The sequence below is a fragment of the Lynx rufus genome, unplaced genomic scaffold, assembly GCF_022079265.1.
Source record: "Lynx rufus isolate CCGP_SWC_20201006 ecotype Redwood Valley unplaced genomic scaffold, mLynRuf1.p SCAF_10, whole genome shotgun sequence".
Taxonomy (NCBI): domain Eukaryota; kingdom Metazoa; phylum Chordata; class Mammalia; order Carnivora; family Felidae; genus Lynx; species Lynx rufus.
The window spans coordinates 10,118,931-10,141,900 of NW_025814824.1; the positions used below are offsets into that span (position 1 = coordinate 10,118,931).

Here is a 22,970-nt window from a genome sequence, read left to right on the forward strand (position 1 = left end):
CACCATCAAACGGAGGTCTGGAGTCGGCCAGTTCAAATGCCCACAGACTCAGTGACTGAATTATGGATGAGGGATGGGGCCATCCCTGCCCTCCCCCACCCCCCAGCGTCTTTGGGTAGGCGTGGAAGAGCGCCCTTGCACCAGATGACAGAAGCAAACTTTGTTCAAACTGTTAGCGGCGTGTCTCTAATCTTGGAGTACCGGTTTGGCCTAATGCAGACTCCCGCTGGAAGTGCGCCGCGAAGACTAAGCAAACACACACACACACACACACACACACACACACACACACACACGCACACACACAACGCAAGAAAACAAAGAAACAAGCAAAAACGGGAGGACACAACGGTGCAGGGTAGCACAATGGTTCAGTGCAAAGCGGGGGAGATGGCATTCCCGGAGCCTTCGTTCCGCGGGCTCCTGAGAGGACACTGAGCTCATCTCTTGGAGGTCTCGGCGAATCGAATTCGAGAAGAGTCCGCAAGAATGGCCAACCCTTGGGCTGCACAGCGCCCCTTGTCCTCTCTGGGAAGCCGTTTTTCTCTGCACTGCCCTGGAAGCAAGTAACAGGAAAACGTCCCTCTGTGTTTGCTGTGAATTCAAATAAAGCATCGCCAGGCGTTCTGGAGGCAACCCTCCACCAGATTTCGGGAAGGGAGGAGGATTAAAAAGGGAACCCGGTGTCCCTTGAAGTCCTAGCCGCCCCCTTTGTCAGACTAGTCCGGAGGTTGGGGATCACTGGATGTTGGCCTGGTGGGGGGGGGGCGTGGGCAGGAAACCTGTGAGGAACAGTGCTACCCCTGGGCCAAACTTGGGTCAGTACAGACTCCCTCAGTGTCGCCTCTCATTCCCCCTCATCCACCCCCACCCTCAACCCCTCTTCTCCCGACCTCTGTTAGGAAAACAAGCCCTAAAACACAACTGGAGGGAACTTCCTACACTTTCAGGATCGGAGGCAGAGGTCACCGGCACCCTCCCCACACACACACACCCCGCGGGCCTGAGACTGGGAAGTGGGAATTGTTGGCCAGTCCCTTCACATAAAGACAGACAAGAAGGGCCTAGAATGACACTGAATCTGGGAACTTTCGTGGGGAAATCTCTAGATCTCTTGGGAATGCGAAGACCACGGACTTTTTTTTTCCTTTTTTCTTTTTTTGTCAGACGCATGCCTCCCAATTTTCTCCTAATGGTCAGCGAAACTGAGGAATGTAAGTGACTTGGGAGTAAAGAATTTTTTTAAGGAAAAGAACAGATCTCAAAACGGGTTTGGGGGGCATTCCCACTACTAAGGCGACCTCCTTTCCTCCTCCACTCACCTAGCCATCCTATCCCTTTGCCACTCAAACAGTCTGGCATTATTTGGGCCGGGGCCCCATTTCACTCCAGTGCACATCGGGGGCTGAGATCTAAATACTCATTTGATATAGCGCAATAATCCTTTTCTCATATTTGATGGGAATGTTTTCCATATCCCAGTATTTGACAACATCTCCCTATAGGAACAGGTTTGTATTTATGTTGGTAAAATGTCCCCTGCCTCAAAGTCTATTGTAACCCAACACCTGACAACCCCGAGTCCCATTTCTGTTTGCAGAAAGGGTTTATTCAAGCACATAATGGGATCCCAGCAGAAAGCCTTCCTGAACAAGGGGCTATGGTAAACTTCACCACATGAACTCCGTTTCCAGGGCTATTAAGCTTTTAATTGGAAAATAGCAGAGGAAATTTCAAGGTGACTATAACGTGTTAGCAGTTAGTGCGGAGAAGAAAAGCCCAAGCGGGGATGAATGTAGAAAGCATATGGTCCGAATCACGTTTAGAAGGAGCGGCCTGCTTCTACTAAGTCCCCGCCACTTACACACTTATGGGAAAAAGCATCAAAGAAATTGCAAAGGGAGGGAGGAGGATTATGAGTAAATGTAACCTCACTAGATTGGATCCACTCAAGTTCTCTGGGTGATGGTGTGTGCGCTCAGACAATTAACTAGGTAGAATTGTGACAGGTATTAACAGCGAAAGGGTGAAAGATAATGTGCGTATGTGGTTGTCGCTCTCTTAGCTTACAATTTCATGGCGTGTACACATTTAAAAGCTGGGGCTGCAGATGTGCCAGCTGAGAAGCCGAGGATGTTCTGCCTCCAACTCCAGGGGTCCTGGTAGATGTTCCTGCCCGCAAAAAAAAAAAAAAAAAAGAAAGAAAGAAAAAAAAGAAAAAAAATCAAAAAACAAAAAAACCCCACAAAAACAAAAAACAAAAACAAAACCACCCACTTATCAAAAGGGCAGTTTCACATTGTCCCGGATGTATAATGCATCAGAAAATTTTCTGCTTTGCTGGATTCTCATGGAGGGGGAGGTCAGGGTTCCTATTTTGCCGTTTTTTAATCGCGACCATGGTGACGCTGGAGGCCAGGGCTTGCAGAAAGCCCCGAAAATGCAAGAAAACGAGCCCCCTCTGCCCGCGCGTGAACTTCTCATCTCTCATCCCGTCCCTGCCTCTAGGCATCGCCCTTTGGCCAGCTTCAAATTGAAAGTGGGGGACGAATGTCTGGGGAGGCGGTGGGGCAACCAGCAACCAATTTCTTGAGGTGACAATAATGCTCTTGTTCTCCCTCAATTAATTGGGGAAGAGACTCCCGCGCACCTCCCATAGCATCCCCGTAGCCGCCCTCGGGGGCGCGGGGTGGAGGACAGAGGCCACGTGAGGCCGGGGTGGGGGGAAGCGAGTGAACCTGGGTCTGGCGGGCCCGGGAAACGCGGCCGAACAGAAAGAAGGTCCACGACGGTCGCGTCCCCACGCCATTTTGGCAGTGGGCGACCTGAAGATCTTAAAGGGCCGAAGGCTTCTTAAGCAAACAGGGGCGCAGAACAGCCCGCAGGCCCTGTGCAGACAGTGCAGGTGCCCGTTCGTTTTTTCACGTTCTCGAATTCTCGAAACCAGCAGGGGTCGTGCCTGGGCACGAGCGCTCCCACCCGTGCAGATGCCTCAGACGCAGCCCAAACACCAGGCCGTGCCCGCCCCCCATGTTTTGGAGGGGGGGTGTCGCTCTAGCTTTGCTTTATCCGAGGGGCCCACTGAAAGCCGACCTCTGCCCCGCGCTTCGCAAGGGAAAGTGGAAAAGCGCGACCTCGCAGCGCTCCCCACTGGGCCAGGGCCCCGGCCCGCTTCCCCCGCAGGCCTCGGGCGCCGCCGCTCCCTCTCCGCGCGCAGAGGTGGGGCTCTTGGGCCCTGCCTACCCACCCCCGCGGGGCAGCGGGAGGCCGGGGTGGGCTGCGGCGTCGGTGCCGTCCCTACCCGCCTCGCTAGAGGCTCGCAGTGGGGCGGCCTGCAAACCCGCGCGCCTTCTGAGCAAAGGGGGAAAAGCAGCATGTACTCTCCGAAGGAAAACGAGAGCGGCGCGGACCTGAGAGCATTTTAAAGATCATGTTTCCCTTGGACTTGAACGCTCAAAGCAAAACCAAACAAAAAGGCCAGGGAAATCTTTTTAGGTACTTCGAGTAACGTTCAAGGGGCACAGAATCTTTGCTCCAGTGCCCGCTCTCAGGGCGCCGGTGCAGTTCCTCCCCAGGACGAACCACTCTTCCAGAACGCTCTTCTCCCTCCGCCCCCGCTGTCGTCCCGCGGCCCCGTAACAAAGCCCCGCTGCGGGGAAAGTGGGCGGCTCTGCGGCCTTCCCAGAAACACGTTCCAGTTCCGTCCCAGGGAGTCCCGGGGATAATGGGAAACGGCGGACGCGGCCCGCACCCCAGGGGACCTGGCTGCGAACTCTACGCACGGAGGCCCGACCAGAGGCGGGAGAGCAACGCTGGGAGGCTGGGAGCGGCGCACCCGAAGGGCGCCCCACGGCAGGGGGCCGACACCTACACCCTCAGCTCTCGAGGCCCGCTCGGTATCCTCCTGGGCGGGGCGACTTCCGGAGCACTCGAGGCTCCGCCCACCCAACCAGCGCCCCGCCTCCTACCCTGCTCACCCCGCCCCCCCGCCTGGGGTCCTAGGCAGCCCTCCTGGCCGCAGCTTTGAACTGTTGGAAAGTTTGCCGGTTGTTCTGGGGTAGGGAGTGCGGAGAACTTGACGAAATAGTGGCTGAGCGAAGGCCTCTCGCGTTTCTGTTGAGGGGGAGGAGGCGTCTTTCCCCGGCGAAGATCGCGAGTCGTCGGCAGTGGCCGGAGCGGGCCGAGCTGGCAGCAGCTGGGCTCAGGCCTTGTCCTTGTGTACGCGCCAAGGGGCGAAGGCCTCCGGCCCCGGGCCACTTCCCGCTAGGGCGGGACGGAGCCGAGAACGATCCCTCTCCTTGCAGCCGTTGACCTTCGGCGTATTTTTAAGACGTATAGCGCTTTCCACGAAGCGCTTTTAATACCACTTGGTGCAAAACATCAAAATGCGGTGCAATATACGTGTACGTGTGAAACCGGTTCAGCACTGGAGTTCACCCGAAGCGGAGAGGGGCTCGATTTTTAGGCGTGCGCAGCAGTTAGGTTTCCACGAGGTGCAAGGGACAATGGTGACGGCTAGGCGGGTCTGGTTCCCACCCCTGCCCCGAACTGAGGTTTTATGTGTGGGTTTCGGAGGGAACCCTCGCTATGGGTGTGGCAGTGGCAGCGAGAAAGCAGTGTCACCAAGGTCGCCCTGGGCCTCTCAGGCAGCTTTCCCTGAGGCCCTAGATCCGCAGGGTGGGGCCCGCAGCGCATTAAGGGTGAGAGCAAGGGGCACCCGAGTGAGGCGCCCGCCCGGGGCCGCGTCCGCATGTAGTAGGGGCACGGTCACCCTCGCCCGCAGCTCCTGCGGGAGCCCGAGACGGCGCGTTTCGTTTGCCCAGCATCCAGGAGGGGAAGGCGCGGCGATCCTGCCTCGGTTTCCCCGCGTTGGAGCAGCAGAAGCGCTCCTAAGTGCTCAGGGCTGTCCCAGCCGTCCGCCAGATGCTCACGGGATGCCTGGCACGCCCACACTCCCACACACGTGTTGGGCATACGTGTATACCGCACACTCCAGGGATATCGCCTGCAGGGGGATGCGGCCTTGCTGTTACAGGTCTTCCTACAAGGGATCAAAGCTTTAAAGTGCCTCAAATGTGTGTATTCAAATATGGTTAAAATGGAGCAACCAAGCCTTCCCGCGGTTGCTCTACTGGTGTTCAGAATTTGCTAAATTCCTACAGCTGAGCACCCTGGACCAGCCTGGCTCCCTCCCTAGCAGTCAGGAATAAACAGCCTAGGTGCAGTGGCCCCGGGGCCGGTTTTAGCGCCAGGAATAGCCCTCCTGTGGGGGTAGCGGGATTCAGAACCAAATCGGGCTTTGGGAGCGGCAGGAGGGGCCTCTCCGAAGGACGGGCGCTTCCCACCCGACCTGCCTGTTTCCCTGGGTGCCGGCAGCTGGGAGTAGAACTCGAACTCAGGGCGGCAGGAGGCCGGGATGCGCGCGGCGGGAGATACCAGAGCCCGTCCTTGGGGACGTAGGGGTGGGCACCAGGGGCCCAGAAGATGCTGGGTCAAATCTTTGGCAGCGCCCTGTCAAGTTTACCCAGGCTCCGCTGGCTTTTCAGAAACGTAGGGACACTTAAGACGCACGTTCCCAGAGGAGGCACCCTACCCGCCCCCCCCCCCGCCCCACTGAGGGGGCGTGTCCGACTTCTCCAACAAAAACACCCCGCAAAATCCGTGTGTTGGGGGCATCTATACAGAAAGGCTGGAACTGGAAGACTCCTGGGTCCGCGGAAGCCAGGATTATTCAAAAAACGTAGGGAGCCTGGGCAGTGGCCAGCAAGTGCACGAAGTATCTTCATCTTCAGAAAAGCCACCCTGAACGCCTTGGAGGTGGCGACTCCGCCGCCAGGTCCCTTCCTTGCGCACCCGCAGCCTTCTGGCGTCGCCGCCACAATAGCTACAGCTACAGCCGCCCCGAAGGGCACACGGCTGCAGTAGCAGCAGCCTGACAAGTGTGATAAAATGATCTTCCTTAACTAAACTCGTAAAGCACTGGGCAATAAAACTCAATCTTCTGTAAAATCCAATTAAGTCATTATCTGACTGATTGTATCTTTAATTGAAAACAGAAGTGACAGTAAATTTCTGTGATATATCAGGATCAATCGATACCACTATACGATTCAGCCCCAAGAAGTGATTTATAATGTCAAACCTATATAGGTAACTCCACATTATTCTCTCTAAAACCACTGGTGGATGAAATTAAGAGTAAGTGCATTTAATAAAAAACAAGATGGTCAGGTTATTGATTACAACAGATGGGGGTGAAATCAAATAGATGTTTTCAAAGCACAGAGCGAAGAAAATACAAGTAATTTCTTTTTTCCTGTTTAATACCGCTCACCAAATATACACACAAGAAAATTCAGTCATCAATAACATTTTTATTTCAGGTACAGCTGCAACTACACAGAACAATGAATTTTTTTAGACTAGTTTCATTTCAGGATGGCTTCTGTTACATAAGGAAGTACTCCACAAGCAATTTTTAACAAAGTAATGAACTCAGAAATCTGTAGTAACTTTTAAAGATGTACTTATTTTCAAATCAGATTACAACCTAAGGTTACAAAATAGTCTAGATTGCATCCATTTATTTTTCTCCTGTAGCAGAAGGAATGTGTATGATAAACTCTCCTATTATTCTAGAAACAAATCCAGGAATTCTGTATTACTGAGGTTACTTTCAATTGTGTTGTTTTGAAATAACCCTTTATGGAAAGGGCAGTGGTTCTCAGGAGCTTTCTTTTTCTGACTGTATTTCAATCCTGTTTTGGATTTGGGGGGGTGGGGTGGGGTAGGGCTCGGCTTTTCCAACAGCAACACAAACACACCATATTTCCATTTACTCTTTCTGTGGATTTCTAAAACAATCACTAAGTTTGTCTGCTCTTTTCTTCTCACTGGTCAGGTATTTGGCTAAATTTATATTTTTGCAGCTTTATTAAAATACTAAAATAGAAACGTCTAAGGCACCTAAGATTTCATTTTAAAATCAGAGGTAATATCTAATCATGACACACTGAGATGCAAATGTACTGCTTTACTTTAGTGAATTACTGTCTTTCTTGAAAACTACAATGTAAACCAGTATCATCCACAAAGTAGGGGTGGAGGGAATACTACTATCTAACTCCGTGAGCAAAGCACTTAATTCTTGTGGATGGTAGTCCTGGATCCTAAACTATTCCAAATACATTCTGGCCCCTGGGCTAAGCTCTAAGGAGTGGAAACCAAACACGTTCTCAACAGTTAAGTCGACCTGAGTCAAGACAAAATATGAACAACAAACCCTGTGTCTAAATGGAATACACCTGCTACTCCAAGTGAACCGCCAAAAGCATCGGGCACCATTCACTCGTCCTCTTCGATGACCGGAGTAACGCTGAAGCTGCTTGGCTCCGAGGCGGACTCGCATTCGAGCACTCCCTTTGTGCTCTCGTTACTAATGGGAGAGCTGCTGGAGAGGGAAACCAAGCCAGAATCTTGACTGCTGGGCGGCGAGAATACTGGGTCGTGGGGAAAGACAGGGAGGGAGAAAAGCACGTTAAAAGTAGCCAGTCTTTCTACATTCAGGATTCAGTGAGGTTTCAACAAAGATAGAGGCGCTCTGCATCTCCATCCTGCGTTCAAAGCATGGTTACAGGCAGTCATTACAACCCCCAGCGTTTCTTTAGAATTAAAAAAAAAAAACAACAACAGTATTTCTGCACAATATCTATTCAGTTATCTGTTTGCATTTGAAAGGGAAAGTTAGGGAGCAGAATTCTGGATTTATGTGCATAAGGAAAAAAAATAACCAATCTGCATCCCCTCTTTGGGGAAACTATTTCCACCCTTCACTGAACCCCTCCCCTTTATGTAAAGGATGCTAATAGAACTTGTCTTGTCAAATGATCCGTCTGACAAATTACCCCCAGCAAGACTCCACCCATGTATTTCCACCATTTGACAGGTAACCCTAAGTTTTTCGACATATAGCAAGCAAAGGTGATAGCTTATCAATTTTCCTGTTATTTCTCTTCGATATACAGGGACAAAACACTTGCTGTTTACATAACTTCTGCAAACCAAAAAGCAGGAAATGGGAGGGAAACTTTTTACAAAATATGAAAAGTTTAATACCTTCACAAAAACAGAAGTCAGGTAAAGATTTTAAAAGCAAATCTGTGAACATAAAACTCTACTAGGAAACTGACATTAAATATGAAAGATGCTAAATGTGCTCAACAATGTTTGCAACCTCACAAGCCACAGTAGATACAAAATTTAAGCAAAAGGGTCTCTGACCTTCTTAACCTTAGCCGAGTTCAGATCCACCCCCAGAACTCCCTTCCTGCCTAGTGTGAACGTAATTAAGGGGAAGCTGCAGTGGCAATTTCTCTCCTCATTAACTTCCTGATTGGTTTCAGCCTCAGGATTCTGCCGGGCAGTAGTTTGTCACCAATTCCAAATGGCCAATCGTTAATACTAATGTTTGTGTAACTAACTGCCAGCATCTGCCACGGCTTCTTGTACAACAATAATGGTGAAAGGGTACATTAGTGCTCCTGTGTTAATTCAGCTTGTGTTCATCAATAGGGAAATCTATGATGTAATTAGCAAAATGCACTGGGAACTGAGTGCTGAAGTCATTTGTAGGGAACTAAATCATCGTAGAAGCTGCACCGAGTCCTGATGTGTTTGCCATCAATACTTATTATGTTTGGGATTTAATAAGGTATATTACCGTGCTGAAAAGAGACCTTTTTACAAGAGAACACTATTTACGCTTGTTATGGGTTTGGAAAAGGTTTGCTGCAGCTAGTGGAAACACACAGAACTAAAAGAGCAGAGCTAGGATTTAAGAAGCGGACCTTTAAAACCACTCCACTGGACCAAATTATCTCAGAAGGCTCCTTTCTTCTAACGTGACATATGGATGGATAGACAGACAGAAGAACGGAGAGTTTTGTAGGGCTGCCTCAAAACCTCCAAGAAGGAAAGGCATGATCTGGAAACTTAGTGAATAAATCTGAAAAACAATTTGGGCAATTTCCTGACAAACAATTACCTTTGATACTGATAGTATTTGCTTAGTAACTGAAATTAAAAAGCAAGGGTAATAGTGTGTAAGCCTTTTTAAGTGGAGCGCTGTTAAATAGTACTTTACAGACCCCAACAAAGCATACACATGCACGCCAACCAAAACAACTGGGAACCTAAAAAACCTGAAACCTTCATTTTACTGCAGTCCATAAAGGCTACATTTGAAGTGTTACATGGATTTAAAAATCCCCACAAATCCAAGATGATTTATGAATTGTGCTACATACACAGCACGTTGTATATACAAAGAAATGTTTTCCAAAGGTGGCACTTTGCTCTGACATCTTGGAACTACACAAAGATCTGGAGAGCCATCTAAGAACCAACCAGGGAGGGGGTATGAGTTATCTGCCCACCGCCCTCAACCCACCTCAAACCAGTGATGGAACCTTCTCTGTCTGGAAGCGCTGGGGACGAGAAGGTTTACTGCCCTACCTCCTGTATGCCACAAGCTGTAATGAAATACTTAATCCTCAAACCAGTCACCGAAAGAATCACCCCCGCCGGTTGATGGAGGGGACCCCGTGCGTGTGGCACTTGTCAGCACCACCCCCTGGGTTGCTCCCCCCGGACCATCCCACCCTCCTTGGGTGCCACACTGGCCTGGGAACCCTCCTCATCTCCGTGCTGCGGCGAGTTTAAGGAGGCAAAAGAACTGACCCTTGTCAGACTGATGCAGTGGCCAGAAAGGAGTGAGTGAGAGCTCTCTGCCACGTTCTGAGCCCTGGGCCTGCCTTCTGCCTTCAGTCAGCAGCTGACCCACGAGATGCCCCTCCACCCCAGCCGTGCACCTCTTACCCCCATTTAATAAACCGATCCGTGACCAGAAAAGGGAGGGGCAGGAATTCTGCAAAAGGAAGAAATGTGGGGATAGCTCCCTTTGGCCCTCAGTTGCCTTGTGCGTGTTTTCTTGGAAAGTATTCCTGTGACTCAGGCTACAGAGACACACACAGTGTCACCTGCAGAGACGGGGGAGGCTCCAAGCACTCCTAATCCATGACTGCACTCAGGGAAGATGCAAATAAATGAACTCAACCGGTTTTGGAAAGTGTCAGCATTTTTCAGGGTTTCTCCACTCAAAATTTAAATCGATGTCATTTTTACTTTTGTCCAAGGCTTGGCATCGTCTTTGAATAGTGGGACAGTGTTTGCTGAACTCATTTTGTGTGGCCCCCTCCTAAGAGTAGTTAAGGATTTCAGAAGTGTTATCCTGGAGACGAATGTCCAAAATGTGTTTTAGTACTGTCCTTAAAGGTACACTCTCCGTTTTAATGCAGCTTCATTAAACTCTGTTGGGGGAAGAGTAGTAATTGGTCACTGTAAATCATTTTATACCAATTAAAAATTCCAAAGTCAGAGTTATCCTTTCTGCTTTTTAAGTTGATTTTAATGAGCCTGACACAAGGCTCATTTCAACTCAAAAGGTTCCTCTTAATTATTTTGTAAAAATGCTAATGCCTTGTGTCAGTGGGACTGTAAGAAAAGGTACAGTGTTGGTAGCACTAGAAATTGGTTCGGTCTTTCTGGACAGCAATCTAGTGACATGTAATGAGAACCGTAAAACTGTTCATCCCCTCTGACCCGGTAATTCCACTCTGGGGAATAAACCCAAAGAAAGAAAGAATAATTGGCCCAGAGATGCTCAACACACGACTATTTGCATCACTGAAGATGTCAGTGCTTCGCTCCGGGCTGGGACTGGGCGGTGGGGGGATGGGGACAGCTGAGCTCGGGGAGGGGGGGCAGGAAGCTTTCACAAGGCAATAAACAATTCAGGATTATGCTACCCCTCGATCGCGGGCAGGCTCCCAGCATTTACAGAAATGGAAGAAATGACTTCTGGAGACCGAGGTAGAGCCTAAAAAGTAAGAAAAAGGAAGACTTGCCCATCTGCTCTTTTCTCCGGTTCCAGTGAAAGGTGGGGAGACCTCGGGGCTGACCCTTGATTGAACCAGCAAGCCCAGTATCTGTTTTCTCTCAAGTAGCCTATTTGTCCACCGAAGGAGGGGCTTTCTTTTACTATTATTTAAAAGCAAAAAACCTTGCACATAATCACTCTTCCCGGTGCTGGGGAAAAAGAAAAAAATTTAAGATAATGGCAGCAACGCCATCTAACCATCATCGTACCGCCACCCCCAAAACCCACCTCACCAAAAAAACCAAACAAAAACCACTCTAACTGCTAAATCTTTCGACACTGCAAAGACCCCTGACTTTTAACTTGAATGATCTGTTGGAAGTCAGTGGGCTGGAACGAATAATTCTCCTCCAATGATGTGAGAAAACAGGATATTCATGCTTGAGAAAAATTTTTCTTCCTCTCTATGTTAAATACTATGCAACGCCCACTAAGAAACCACTTAAAAATAAGAATGCAAGCAGCATTCTTCAATTGTTAGCAACTCTTCACCTCCGAGGGGACAGGGAGAAAAACAAAAGTGCTGGCCTCGGAGTCTGATGAAAAAGCTAATGAAAATTTCTCAAACAACAAATTCTTCCGCTTCATGATAAACCGTAGTGTTTGGAAATAAAATCCCTTCCAATCAATACCACTTAGCAGATATTTAATGTTTCACAATGGAACTCTTTTCCGCTGTGAAACTGCTGCCCCTTCTCACTAACGTTTAAAATAATTAGGATTATCTGAGCCAGTCCGAAGCTTGGCAGGTTCAGTCTGTACTTTCAAACAGCATTAATTCTTGGCACTCGGAACAAGGGATAAAAGGTAAAGATATGAATGGAGATCTTTATTCAACCCGATCTATCACGGATTAGTTCATTCTTTTCCAGTTCATGCCTGCACTCCAGTTAAGGGGAGGGCAAAGCTGTAACTGATGTAATTAGAAACCACAAGCTGAGAAAAAATAGCCCTTTATTAATCTCCCCATTTACTATGTATTTACTAAAATATATATGTGTGTATATATATATATACGTATATATACATATATATAAAATCTTTGAAGCAATTAAGTGTGTTTTTCCCCCAACCTAAGTGTAATTAAAGGACAGTGACAAGAGAGAGCTGTTGAGGATTACGCCTTCCTTGAAAACACGTCTTCACGGGCAGTTCTAAAATCTAACACCGATTCTGAGAGGGGCCAGCTCTGTGCTCTGCATGTTGTCGAGACAAGTGGCCGAGCCACGGTAAAGGAAGGTTCCTGTGGTTGGCAGCAGGCACAGGTCACTGCTTCTCTCTTGAGGAACCCTCACGACCTTTTGAAGCACTGGGAAGGGCCGTTTCTACAAACGAAGTGAACGTGTAAGAGAAAGTACCCATTATGCAATATTAACAGTACCTCTGTCCCTCTAAATTTCTTGCATAACAAGGAGACACAACTCCCCAAATCACGCCAGAACACTTTCATTCTCAAAGTAAGCAGAAGCCCATGGAGCACCCTTCAGGAGCACGCTGGAGAGAGCGAGGGCCCCGGGGGGGGGGGTGCTGAGGACCCGAGTCACAGCCTGGCCTGGCGGTTTGCAGCCCACCAGCTGGCTCATCCTACCGCTCCACAAAATCGGCGAGGATACGCCAAACCTGCTCCCTTACCCCCCTAGAGTTCAACACAGAGGGAACAATCCTTGACTGTTTTAATGTAGTGCCCAAAAAACGAAAACGAGAGGAAGGAAGGACTCCATTCAGCCTTGCACCTGACCTGGGACCCCGGGGCAGAATCCTCTCGGACCAGACGCCCCCCACGCCCCCTCTGCAAGACAGATACTCCTGAACTACTACATGGCTTATTGCTTAGGGTCATAAAACCAACTGGAGTGTCAGAGCAAGCCCATGAATTAGCAGTGTGCCCGCGACAGCAGCCCTAACGGGCTCGGCACCTCCAAGGACCCCACCCGTCGCACCTCTACCCCAAAACTTCCTGCCCGTCAGCAGTGGTGATGCTGCTGGAGGCTCCCTGACCCCAAACTGTCCCCATCAGTAGTGGAGGACTCTCTCGCTGACTCACTCATTCCTGAACTCTTTCTGAAGTGAGCACATGAGGGGTTAACTCATCAGGGCTGGCCCAGCCGAGGGAGGCAGCATTTTTGGTGACCCACACAATCCAAACATTCACATTTCCTCAGTGTGTTTTAACCCAAATACACTGCGTCTCAAAAGCGTGCAGCGTGGCTTCGACTTCTCTTAGGTGACAACATCCTGAGATAAAGGCTCACACTGGCTGACTCTGCCCTCCTTTGCCCTTCGGTGAGCTGAATACGAAGCAGACTCTGAAGAAACCCCCTACGCTGCCCGGGGGATGGACGGAAGCATCCTGGGCCTTGGTTTCCCCATCTGTGAAATGAGACTATTAACAGGCCACTGTGATAATTACCGAGTAACATTCATCAGTTGCCTCATTTTATCTGTCTGCAAGTCTCAGTCTTAAGGTCTTAAAGTTAGAAGATTCTTGCCTTTGAAGGTGCAGGAATTCAATCGGGATTTAGGATAAGGTCTATTCATCCTGGGCCACATACACAGTTGCCTTCTTGAGAGAGCCCGGAAGAGGAAGGCAGGTTTGCTTCCTTTGGACACCATCCCTTTAAGACAGCACTATCTGGAAGCAGGAAGAATCTCTTGTGTTTGAGCCTAAGTCTGCCTGAAAAGGGGAACTCTGGGAAGTCCTGGGCAGAGGCATCGATGACCCAAAAGAAGTAGGGGTCTCACCGGTTCCCAATCTTCAATCACTGGCTACCTGGAGCCCTGAGAATGGGGCTCGCTGGGCTGGCGGAGGCTGACCCTCAGAGGGCAACAGGGCAGAGCCCCTGTTAGGTATGCGGGCTTTGGTCAGTTCCGTACCCTCTCCATGCCTGAGTTTCCTCGTCTGTGAAACGGGAACAGAGTAGATGGTTCTACACAAAACGGTGGGGCTCTGTAAAGTCTGACGCCGCCGAAAAGCCCACCTTCAAATCCCGCCAAGCTTCAGGCTTTGGTGACCCCCACGCGGGGCCTGGCTAGGGCAGCGGGACTTCAGCACTGTGTGAGCCCTGTCCCTAGCACCACCTCCCGGCCTCCACCCCCCTCCCCGCTGCCCCCAGCAGCCTCCGAGAGTCCGTGTCAGAAGCCTCCGAGCTCGGACACCAGCACCTCAGTGAACACCTGAGACCCGGTTTCTTTAACTGTTAAAGGAGAATAATCGTGTGTCTCACAAAGCTGACTAGAGGATCGAGGAGACGGAATCTGACGAAATAGTTGGCTGGCAAACCTGCAGAATATACACACCCGTCAGTCACGACGAGCCCCCGCCGCTCCCCCAACCCCGCAGGAGTCTGCAAACTTCTGCGGGAAGAAGCCAGGGACTCTGTGCACCCCACTGCCCGGCACAGAACCAAGAAATGAGTAAGATTTGTATTAACTCTGGTTGAGAAAGAAAAAAAAAGGGAGGGGGACTTAGTGATGACACAGCCCAAACATCCCTGAATGTTCTCAGACAAGTTTCAATTCTGACGTTCAGGGAAAGGGGACTTTTACTTTATTCACCCTTCTGCACACACCAAGATACTGACAGTTACGATGAATTAATTCCAAGTTGACCCCGGGGCCTGTGAGTCTGTGCTTTTCACAGCACCGTGCACAGCACTGGCGTTACACACAGGATTTCCAGAAGCCAGGTCAACAGGTCAGCCGTCAGGGCTGAACCAGGTGGAGCCGTCAGAGCCTCGTGGCAAAAACAGGTCAAAGACAGACATCTGGTATGCTGAAATGGAGAACATCTACCATACGTTGTCTGGCACAGGGCAGTGCACACAGTGGGTGTTTAATAATGACAAACGCGTGGGAGAGACCGTGGAATTCAGTCTTCGCAAGACATGCCGTAACCACAGAACGGGGCAAGCTCACACGCTGGCCAGAGTCGCAAGCCTAAAACCAGTTTTGAGGGCTATAAACTGCAAGGGTTTTACTGAATTCCATCTGTATTTACTGCACAGACTCTAAGCAAAGCCTGGGTACAGAGGCAGAGAAAAGCCACATCAAACACACCCTGGGACCAGGATCTCAGCCCAGGCCAAGGCCAAAGAGCCCGGCTCTTAGTGAGCATGGGGACCGTGTTCCGGGGGACTCTGCAATGCAAACACAGCTCAAGTCCAAGAACGGCACTGCGACTGGGTGGTCACATGGACAGCTGCACTTGCAAACAGAGCATAAACACGGAATATAATCTCAGAAACTAAAGCAGACCAGGCAAACCAGATGCTCAAAAGTCATCTCTGCAGGAGGTTTTCCATGCGATCCTGGGAAAGCGGTTTTCTCAGATACAGAAGGATTCACGCTCACAAAGCAGGCTGCGGGGGGCATTTGCCATGCCAAAAACTAGCTCAGCTCTGTCCAGATTATTTTGCAACAAGAGAACATTTTCAAGTAGCCTTGTGTTTTTCTTCACGTTGAGAAGAAGAAAGGATCACAGATGCTTTGACCTTAATGGGTGATATAATTGATGGGAACATCGACCTTGATGGGCATCTTGTTGAAGCTAAGAAAAAGGATCAAAGTTTGGAGTTCACACCACCACCGGGAGGGCTGGTCGGCGAAGGACAGTGAATGCTGCCTTCGAACCTAAGGCCTGAAAGGAACTCGGTTGCTGGCTAAACCACCAGCCTGTGGCCTGTCTTTAACTTTGGGATTACATCATCTTCCATAAAACGTGCTGTTTAACAAAACATTTAAGATATGCAGCTTTAGATGCAAGGTTAAGGAAGCTTTTCGTTTAGAAATACTCTGAGACGTTTTGCCACGAAGTGCATATAAGAGAAAGTTCGTGAGCCATTTCTCAAATAGAACCTGTATAAAATTTGCAGCTTGTAATTTAAAAGTAAATATTGGGGCACCTGGGTGGCTCGGTCGGTGGAGGGTCTGACTTCGGCTCAGGTCACAATCTCGTGTTCATGGGTTAGAGCCCCTCAGAGTCGGGAGCCTGCTTTGGGCTCTGTATCTCCCTCTCTCTCTGCCCCTCCCCTGATCATGCTCTGTCTCTCAAAAAATAAAAAACGCTAAAAAAAATTAAATATAAAAAATGGAAGTAAATATTATGGGAGGCCCGGGTGGCTCAGTCAGTTAAAGTGTCCGACTCTTGGTTTCAGCTCAGGTCATGATCTCAGAGTTTTTGAGTTTGAGCCCCACATCGGGGTCTGCACTGACAGCTCAGAGCCTGTGTGGAATTCTCTCTCTCTCTCTCTCTGCCCCTCCCCCACTTGCGCACACACGCGGTCTCTCACTCTCTCAAAATAAATAAATTAAAAACAAAATAAAAGTAAATATTGTGCCCCAAATGAAATGCCAGCAAGCAGGGTAGAAAACTGTGTTGTGTACATTATTTTACCTTTACCTCAAGGGGACTCCATCTTCTTTCAAAAGCAAACGCAAAACTCATCAGTACTGGCTACCATTCTATGCCAACTTGTTACTCCCCTTTCTAGCTAGCGTTACAGGAAATTACTAAAATTACTAAGGAAATTACTAAGACTAGTAATTATTAATATTTTTCTCTGGTACAGGATAAGGAAGCAGACACATCCAAATAAAACATATGCCAGATGAAATCAATCAGGACAGAAAATTCCAGGCATTTCCAGACAGGAGCATACATGCCTAACTCACAGCCACACGAGTGATTTTACCGCCTCAATACAATACCGCCATCATGGACAGTTAAGGGAAGTTCAGGTTACAAGAGCGAGAATACACTATTTTGGAATGGTTCACGTTAAGGGTGAACAGAAATAAGAAAATAAGAGCACAGAGTGTGTGTTTTTCCAAGAGAATTTCTACACTTTACCCAAGACTCCAAAAGCTAAAAAAATAAAATAAAATAAAAAATTCAATAGATGTATTTCTGAAATCACTTTTAGGTCAAGTGCTGTCTTTTCACTTAGCCCCCAAGAAAGGACATCCACCCTGTGTGAAGTGAATCTGTGGGTGATATGAGGCATTTGGGGACTGTGATTGCGCCTTCTTCCCTCTAGACGTTTGTGGTACTTTCTAACTGTTTCGAGAGAGAAGAGCTCATGTGTGGACAAGAAAAGGTCTTCCTTTCCTCCACAATTGCATCTTGAAGCCAACGTGAGCTGCGGCCTTTGTTTGGGGCGCTCCGGGAATGGCCGCCTGTGGCCTCCTTGGACGGAAAGGCTCCGCACGGGGGGGCTGCGGGTGCCCGTCAGCCCAGCTCCACTCTGAACCGAAGGGAACCGATACCAGCATTTTTTACCAAAGCAGGGGACCAATTCTTATTTAGCTCTTCCTTCCTCTGGTCAACAGATTGGGTTTCCCTTTCAGGACTTAGTTTTCTGTTTTTCGTTTCTTTTTTACTGTGGTGAAACGCACATCACATAGAACATTTTAACCATTTTTAAGCGTACAGTGGAGGGGTATTACGTCCACACACGTTGTGATGCACTTGCCATCTCCAGGACGTCTTCATGTTTGCAAACAAAAAGTCCACACCTGCTGAACGAGAACTCTCCATTCCCTCCTCCCTCAGCGCCCAGTGAGCACCCTTCTGTTTTCTGTGTTTGCGCAAGGACCACTCTGGGAACCTCACGGAAGTGGGTCATACAGTGTTTGTCGTTTTGTGACTGGTTTATTTCAGTTGGCATAATGTCCTCAGGGTTCATCCATGTTGTAGCGTGCGGCAGGATTTCTGTCCTTCTGAAGGCGGAATAATGTTCCACTGTATGTAGACACCACATTTTGTTTACCTACTCATTTCTCGGTGGCTATGTGGGCTGTGTCTGCCTTTGGCTATTAAGAAAAATGCTGGTGTAATCACTGGTGTTCAAATATCTGCTAACGTCCTTGCTGGCAATTCTTTGGGGGAACATACCCAGAAGTGTGACTGCTGCATTATATGGTAAACCTATTTTCAGGGTCGCCTGGGTGGCTCAGTCGGTTGAGCGTCCGACTTTGACTCAGGTCATGATCTCACGGTCTGTGGGTTCGAGCCCCGCGTCGGGCTCTGTGCTGACCGCTCAGAGCCTGGAGCCTGCTTCGGATTCTGTGTCTCCCTCTCTCTCAGCACCTCCCCTGCTCATGCTCTCGCTCTCTCAAAAAAATGAATGAAACATTAAAAAGTTATATGGTAATTCTACTTTCAGTGTTTTGAGAAACCGGTGTTATGGTTTTTCAGAGTAGCTATACCATTTTACATTCCCACCAGCAACACACAGGGTTCCAATTTCTCCACAACCTTGCGAACGCTTATTCTTTTGTTTAAATTACAGCCATCCTAACAGGCATTTGGTCTTTTCCTATTAACCCTTTCCTCAATTTCTCCCTGCCCTTCTTTACCCTGACTTAGTGTCCTGTCTCCATTTCACTACCACCGAATTTAACTAAAGAGTAGGCCTCACGGACCATTCGCTGGGTTAGGCCCGGCCAACTGGTAGCTGTCTTATTCCCAGACAGGTTTCCTCCAGGTCCCCCACGACTTTCAGATCCCCACAGCCCACGGCTGCTCCGGTCTTCCCTCAGCTGCTTCCTGCAATGTAAATTCACTGTGTGTAAAGTTAAACCTACCATTCCCCGCAGAGTAAATACGACCCTCTTCTCTTGGGTCCGGAGCACGCCCACGTCACTGGCTCAGCCTCTAAGCCTCAGGATTATCTTAGGAAACTTCTCCCTTCACCTCTCCCCTACCTTCCAGCACTGGCAAAGTCCTGCTCCTGTGAACCCCATGGGGCTCTTCCTCAGATCTCTCCTTCCCATTTCACTCTGTCCCTCCACGCCCCAGACTGGATCCCACCCTCATTACCTGTACCTAACCTACCAGAATCTGGTTGTCCTGCTGTCTTCTCGATCTCTCTCCTTCACCTTCCCCAGAACGGCCACCCTACTTCCAGAGAAACATCTCCCCTCAATCAGCACCTCTGGTGGCATCTGGAAAAGCCCAGACTCATCTGAGGAGCGGCAACCGGTTTGCCCACATCTCCCCTGCACTTGACTCATCCTGCTCTCTCCACCCCCAGCTCAGACCCAGGATCCTGGCCTTTGACACGTGCTTGTGCTGGTCCCACTGTCCCCTAGTCTCCACAGGTCGAAACCCAGCTCAAAGCTACTTTCCTCTCCCTCCTCAAAGGCCCAGATATTTTGCCTCTGCCTTTCTTGTGGTGCTCACTCCCACCTTCCTAGCCCTGCCTCTCCACCTCTCCCATCACAGACCTAACAACTCTCCCCACAGAACAGGGGAGGATCCATGTCATATTTGTCTTTGGGGCCCTTTGGTGGCCACCAGTTAAAAGCCTGCTGTCTGGTAAGCACTCAACACATACTAGTTGATGAATGAATGAGAGATCGGACTCACTGGTCAAAGCAAGCGGATCTGTTTCCTAGAGCCCAACCCACCCTGAGCCACACACTACGTGAGCTCCCACAAGAACAATGGTGGGGAGGCAGCTGGAGTGAAAGGGAGAGGCATAGCTGCCAGTCCCACATCCAGGAAGGGGTGAGAGAGCCAACAGAGCCATGACGACACGTGACAGTGAATCTGAATCCTCCAGAAAGGTTCAGCATGCTGAAGGCAAGGATCCACTTGTAAACCTCCCTGTTGTCTGAGGCTGGAAGGCAGGAAACTTTGGCGACAGCAGGGGAAATGATCAGTCATTTGGGGAATTCATTTATGTGAAATCGCTAATTTCTCAGTGACCAAGAGTTAACGAGGTACCATGAATCTTCTCTTAAACTCAGTCCTCGGGGCACCTGGGTGGCTCAGTTGGTTGAACGTCTGCCTCGACTCTTGGTTTCAGCAAAGATCATGATCTCATGGGTTCGTGAGATCGAACCCCACATCAGGCTCTGTACTGATAGCGTGGAACCTGCTGGGGACTCTCTCTCTGCCCCTCTCTGCTCGCACACACACTCACACTCTCTCTTAAAATAAACATTAAAAAAAAAACCAAACTCAGTCCTTGGATGATGTAATTTCACTCTAGACACTAACAGAAATGTTAGATGTAAAATCGCAAGACTGAAAGGTACGTAGGCACTTTTTTTCCTCCAATGACAGAACCTTATTAAAACTACTCCCTGAAAAAGGTAGGTAATGTGACACCATCACATAGGTTTTGCAAAGACTGCTTTCTATTATTGATTGAGAATGAGAACACAATAAACAGACTTAATTCAACAGACGTACAGAGAACTCCAGCCTCAACCCTCTTCACAAGCACCCCTGCCACATTAATACACAATGGCCACAGACTTGTCTGCAAAGCAAGCCTCTACATATTTCAGAGATACGTATCTTCCAAACCTTTAAAGTCTTGGACATTCAAGTCTGTAGTCTATCACAATAAGTAGTCTTACCACTACTAAAAATAGACCTTTCAGCTTTAAAAAACAAAAGACAAACAAGAAGAATATAAATATCACCGACTCTGACTAACCAGCAGGCCAGCATTTGGTCACAATATAATTGATTTCACCCTCAATGCTACTGTTGAAAGTATTTAAATGCCCAGGCACTGACTCCAACCCACACACTCCTCCTCGATCCCCCATTCCAAGCAGACCAGGTATTTTCACACATGGTTCATCTTCAGTGAAGACTGTAATTAAATCTTTAATTTGAAAACAAGAGTGAAGGTCCAGCACTCTGCATTATTGGCTGCCCTCGAAGCTTAGAGTAAAGAGCAATCAAATAACAAATGGTGACCTTAGCTCCTTCAAGCTTAAGTAATCTGCTAATTTCAGAAGGTACCGGCTCCTCTCAAAAGTGGCCAATTTACAAGTGGAAGTGCTTTCCACAGTTAACTGGCAAGCTTCCTGGGAATCAGAAATGTTATTTAAATTGCATAAACCGTCAAGTTTATGTGCTGCCTGGCCTTTTGCTCACACCATCATCTTTAAAGCATAAACTTCAGAACGTGCTTTATTTCATATCCAACGTGTGGGAAGAGGCCTGTTAGGGAGCTGAGTGTTAGGAACGCGAATACTAGCACTGGTCCCTTTTACTCTCCTCCTCTACCTCCAGAATGACCTAAAACTCTTCTTAGGCATAAAAAAAGGCAGTGTGGTACAAACTGATTATTAACTCTTAGAATACTTATTAAGCATCTGCTCTGTGCCCTGCAAGGCTGTAGCCACAGGAAATAGAGCTGTGAGTAAAACAAGTCTCCGTTCTCATAAGGAAACACCAGGGACACCTGTAATCACCAACACCTGGGAACGGATTCTAGCCAGGTCACTTACTGGTGATGTGACATTGGGAATATTTTCACAGCTCTGAACTTCTCTTCATGATCTATTAACGAAAAACAACAGGGGCAGCTGGGTGGGTTCAGTCCGTTAAGCATCCAACTTGTCGGCTCGGGTGGTGATCTCATCGTTCCCAGTTCCAGAATTCAAGCTCCACGTCGGGCTCTGTGCTGACAGCTCAGAGCCTGGAGCCTGTTTCAGATTCTGTGTCTCCCTCTCTGTCTCCGCCCCTCCCCCACTCATGCTCTGTCTCTCTCTCTCTCTCAAAATTAAATAAACATTAAAAAAATTAAAAAAAAAACAGTAAGATTAAAGGCTGTTGCAATTAAAAATAAAATACACTGAGTATTCGATCAACACTAGTCTCTTCCTCTGCTTGTTCCTTTCCGTAATACGGGAGCAGATAATCAGTACCCCAGGGACCATCGGAAGCAAAATCAGGAGGAAGGTGGTGTTTTTTCTCAATTCTTTGTTTGCCTTCCTTTGTGTCTTCTTCACCTCTTTGCACTTCTTTTCTGTTCTTCAGAATCTGTGGTCCCTGGTCCTCCCTCTGCCAAATTACACCTTCCCCTGCCCCTCAGCCCATTCCAGAATTCTATTCTTTCAAGTAACCCCTTGAAGCTCTTGATGAAAAGCATCCAATTAAACTAATTCACAAGGTAAATGCAGGCTTCACGCTTTGACCCTCTTGTGGATGTGTTCATTTCAAGGAGGTGGCTTCCAGGCATTTCGGATGACGAGTCGTCTGGGGGCGGGGAAAATTTCCAAAGTATTGCCTGTACCACTCGGTGTGCAGACCGTACCGCTATTAAGCAGGTACATCCTGAGATTCGCTTTGACGAGGTCAAGTTTTTGTAACGTACAGCAAAGACACACTCCTGCTGAGTGAGGTTCTGGTCCATGCACAGTCTGCATTCCCATCCCAGGCTGCAGTCACAGCCTTTCAAAGCATCTACCCCCGGGCGCGCCTGGGTGGCTCAGTTGGTTGAACTTCCGACTCTTGATTTTGGCTCAGGCCATGACCAGGGTCATGGGATCAAGTCCTGCATCGGGCTCTAAGCTCAGCGTGGAGCCTGCTTAAGATTCTTGCACTCTCTCCCTCTCTCTCAAATACTAAATAAATAAATAAATAAATAAATAAATAAATAAATAAATGTATCCAGTGAGAGACTCTCCAGCGGATAATCAGCTTCCCTTCCTGGAGCTTCATTAGAATGCAATTCTAGGGCGGACCAGAAAACCACTGGTATTTAAAGAATCAAAGTCACAAGACAATTATTTCCCCGCTAACGGTAACTCTCCTGTTTTCTAGCACTTCACTGAGGCTCCAGAATCCTAATGACGTATTTGTCAGAGCAGTGAATAGAATGAGCTTTTAATTATTTTTGTTAGGAAATATTGCTAGCGTTCACACTAAACCAGGTAAAGTTGAGAGAAAAAGCAAAGACACAAATATTAGCGTTAGCTAACCATGTGCTTGGGAGCGAAGGGGGGGAATTTATCATGCTAAACCAAGGTCATCCATTTATAGTAGAAGTACTTAGAACTTTCTGTGTCAAAATCAACTATCATATACCAAAGGATTTACTTTGCTTTAGTAAGCATGTATTCTTTTTGTAGTAATAAAAAGTGATAGAAAATGGCAGAAAGGAAGGATAAAAGGAAATCAAAGAAAACACAGGCCATGCTGGAAACCCAGCTCCCCCTCTGGAAC

The 22,970-nt window shown here is 48.4% G+C and overlaps 1 protein-coding gene across 1 annotated transcript in view; it reads right to left on the reverse strand.

Annotated features, from left to right (window-relative positions):
- Nucleotides 1-7,344: 7,344 nt before the first annotated feature.
- Nucleotides 7,345-22,970, reverse strand: part of DMRT1 (doublesex and mab-3 related transcription factor 1) — a 110,017-nt gene continuing 94,391 nt past the window's right edge. The window contains exon 5 of the mRNA XM_047097439.1: nt 7,345-7,499. Within this exon, the coding sequence (XP_046953395.1) occupies nt 7,345-7,499 (155 nt within the window). The remainder of the gene's footprint in view (nt 7,500-22,970) is intronic.